The 3936-nt window shown below is 44.8% G+C and overlaps 1 protein-coding gene across 1 annotated transcript in view; it reads left to right on the top strand.

Moving 5' to 3' along the window:
* The window catches only part of ephx1 (epoxide hydrolase 1, microsomal (xenobiotic)), a 12360-nt gene that overhangs the window by 6463 nt on the left and 1961 nt on the right, over positions 1-3936 (top strand). Inside the window, exons 5-7 of the mRNA XM_015388239.1 lie at positions 2240-2369; positions 2456-2670; positions 2816-2924. Of these exons, the coding sequence (XP_015243725.1) occupies positions 2240-2369; positions 2456-2670; positions 2816-2924 (454 nt within the window). The remainder of the gene's footprint in view (positions 1-2239; positions 2370-2455; positions 2671-2815; positions 2925-3936) is intronic.

Here is a 3936-nt window from a genome sequence, read left to right as displayed (position 1 = left end):
CAGGTTTAGCTCCTATGAAAACAATTAGTTGCACGGTGGCTAAATTAAACAGCCTCTCTTTTTGTTTGAGAGCAGACCACTTTTGACCAGAAGAGGCGCGTTATTAGCTTCTAATTGAAAGAAATATCGAACTCTGAAATATCTAACCCAGACTTACACCGAGCTCTGGGGTGTTTGATCCAGAGTAGCTACACTGAAGCATCTTACTCTGAAGTATCTAACTCACCTTTGATCTAACTCTGAAGTATCAAGAGTTAAATCTAACTCTAAACTATTGTATCCAACTCCGATGTATCTAACTCCGGATTAGACCTAATTCTAAAGTAGCTTTCTCTAAATAATCTTACTCTGAAGTGGCTAATGCTACGTTCACACCTAAAGCAGCAGAAGCAGCTGGTTTACATGCAAAGTCAACGGTTGATGCGCATCATGGTGCAGCAAAAGGTCTCACAGGGCGTTTTAAGCAGCAGGAGCAGCGACTCACAAGCCTCTGAGCATCTGCGGCTCGGGACACGCTGCAAAGGCAGCAGGTGCTGGAGTTCAAAAAAATTGAACTTTTGCTGCTGGACGCGCCACATCAACCAATCAGGGGAGCTGATCTGGGAGCTGGCAGGGAGACAGACACAGCACTGCTGATGCAGAGCGCTATGATCACTCCTCTGAAACAATTTATTAACTCCTAGCATTTAACATTTATTAAAGTACCTGCCGGTAAAATATGTTAGATTTCATTATCCTTGTGCCTGCAGTTTGGATTACGTAGGTGAAAAACGCCTTCCAGCCGCCGTGAACAGCAGCAGAAAACCGTGAATAGGTGACCAGGACAGAGGCTGCTGTTGAACTGGGTTCCTAGTGATAGCGCACCGCCTACGTACACAGGTCCGAGCGGCTCAGACACCAAAATAATATTTGAAGGCAGGATGGTAAACTGGATGAACTGACTGCACAGATGAAGTTTTCAGGTGTTACCATGGCGGCGCTCCAAGGCAGCTGCCAAGAGTAGCTCCTCTCGACAATTTAACAAAATATGCCACTTAAAACCATACAAATTAGACATCAAACCTGCATCTATGATCGCCAATGCCTGCTGGAGCTATGGTCACAAAATGTTTTAAATAATGACAGTTTTGACCGTTTTTAAAAGCTGCATAAGAACAAAATGGCTGAAAATAATGGATGGAGAAAGAGATTCGTGAGACGGAGAAAGCGCGGCTGCAGAGGGGGGCTAACTGTGTAGCTAAAGAGAAATCCCCACAGACCACCGCTTCCATCAATCCTGCTCTCCAACATCCGTTGGAAAAAAAAAATGGATCGTCTCCGACTGGAACCGTCTTCAGAAACGGAGCTATGTAACTGCTGCGCCATCATTCTGACGGGTCTTGGCTGCATCCAGCAGTAACGGACGGTGCTGTTGGCCTGGGGGGGCTGATGCTATACCGCACCGACAGAGCTCTGCTTGAATGGAGGCTCCTCTGAGATTGTTCACAGGCAATATTCAGCATCTAGAGGGGAAGCACTGCCCTCTGCAGGTGAAAATGAGGACAGCACCCTAAATGCTTCCCTGCCAAATGCTGAAACATCGCCAGCCGGCTCCTCCCGGCCCCCTCCGGCTTCCACACCTTCTCCAGCATCGTCTGTCGCTGCTAAACCTGCTGATGGCACCTCTGCTGCTTCAACCACGTCTACTTCTTCAGCCCAGGAGGCTACCACCCTCATAGCATCGTCATCATCGTCCTCTTCCTCCCCTGAGCCAGGAGAAGCGAGTGCTTCAGGAGCTGGAGGCAGTAGTAGCAGCTCAACAACAACTGCTGATTAACTTATCAAGGCTGCACTATAGAGAGCTGCTCTAAAGGAAATTAATTTTTCTTGTGTATACAGAATGACTAAATAAATCTAAGTCTAAGGTGGACTTTTTAATTTAAAAACATATTAAAACTACTTTTTACCCACTGATCACAGCAAATATAGCTGCCATTGTTACAGGCAAAGAAAGGATAGAGTAGCTCCGCACAACATGCATCATACCCACTGCCCCGCCGTGCAGCTACAGCAGCTAAGATGCTTCAGCCACGTGTCAAAACTAAACTTGTAAAAGCATCAAAAATGAAGCAGCACGCTCTGCTCTTGCTGCTTGCAGTGTGAACATAGCATAACTCAGAGTTAGATCTAAATCTGAAGTAGTTCACTCTGAATTGGTTAACTTGGATTTAGATTGAACTATGTTGTATCTAACCCCCAGGTTTCGATTCAGTCTGTGCTGCACGCATCTTCCACGAGCTGATGAAACGTCTGGGCTTCCAGCAGTTCTATGCCCATGGAGGAGACTGGGGTTGGCTGGTCACCACTAACATGGCTCAACTGGAGCCCAAGTAGGAGCCAACATCCCCCTTTGATCTTCCTTAAAGCAGATTCATTTTCTTTTCTGATCCAGACTCAACTTCTTATCTCCCCCTAGAATTGTGAAAGGTTTGCACCTGAACTTTGCCCCACCCCCCAAGCCGGGGCTGCTCGTGGTTCTGTCCATCATTCTTGGCCGCCACTTCCCAAAACTTTTTGGATTCACTGACATGGATGTTGAGCGACTCTTTCCTTGCATGAAGAAACTGGTGGTTGAATCCATCAAAGAGTCCGGCTACATGCACATCCAGGCCACCAAACCAGACACAGTGGGTGAGAACTGACAGGAAATCCTTCTTATTTCATGGATCTTCAGCTTTTTCTAAAATGTTCCTGTTTTTAATGAAACCTACCTTAGATCTGTGCTTTTAAATAACTTTAAAGTGGCAGTAATTGTTATGTTTCTGCCTCCTGCCAGGCCGGGCGCTGAACGATTCTCCAGTCGGTCTGGCTGCTTACATCCTGGAGAAGTTTTCTACATGGACGGATCATGACTTCAGGAACCTGGAAGATGGAGGACTCACCAGGTTAGGAGGGAGATGTTTTTTCCTGAGGGTGCATGACATGTTTTCATCCAATACCTCTCACTACTAAACAAACACAGCCTTGTTTTATACTTGAACATGTGCAGAAAGTTTTGGTGATGCAATGCAGCATCCTGCAGCCACAGTGATAATAGAAAGGTGGACCGAACAAGAAATGCATGCATCAGTAATTACATTAATAATGTAATTGCCGCATTGAAAGTACTTTTTATGCTTACATCATCAAATAATACTAAACTATATTTTATACAAAATATTTAACATCTTTTCCTAGAGGATTCTATGTGTTTTACATTCTGTCGTGTTTGTCTAATGTCATCATCGGACATGATCAGAGCAGTCCGGCAAAACACGATTACACCCTGTTTATCTGCATTTTATTTGACTTTCCTTAGATTATGTAATATAAATCCCATTATTGTCCCACAATGGAGAAATTCACTCTCTGCAGTTTAACCCCTCCCCTTGGGGAGCAGTGGGCTGCCATTGTGTGGCACCCGGGAGCAGTGTGGGGTTAAGGGTCTTGCTCAGGGACCGAGAGTGCAGGCTGCAGGGATCAACGGAGTACTTGCTCAAATTCCAAAAAAACCACAAAAAAACCCCCACAATCCCTTGAACTTGTTTCCAAGTTTGAAGACATTTTGCTTCCCATCCAGGAAGTTGCAATTCAAAATATCAGAATTAGCTTTGAGTTTAAAGATTTATATAACAGCCCAAAAACTTATTTTGGCTTAGAAATCATGCAAATTGAACCAGAGGAACGGTTCCACCCTTTGGGAATGGGGAGTTGTTTTGTGTTCTTAGTTAACCTGCAATACCTGATACTGGTCTATGCCTCTGAAAGGGGGACGTTAGGAGGAATTGCAACTGGAAGTAGGGTAGGATCCTATTCTGGGATAGATCGGGCACATATGAGTAGGGTTGTCACGATACTAAACTTTTCAACTCGATACCGATACTAAGTAAAATATTCGATACTCAATGTCATTTTCGA

Source organism: Cyprinodon variegatus, unplaced genomic scaffold (genome assembly GCF_000732505.1).
Source record: "Cyprinodon variegatus isolate N-32 unplaced genomic scaffold, C_variegatus-1.0 Scaffold417, whole genome shotgun sequence".
NCBI classification, from domain to species: Eukaryota; Metazoa; Chordata; class Actinopteri; order Cyprinodontiformes; family Cyprinodontidae; genus Cyprinodon; species Cyprinodon variegatus.
Note: the sequence above shows the minus strand (reverse complement) of the source record. Positions and strands in the feature narration are given on the sequence as shown.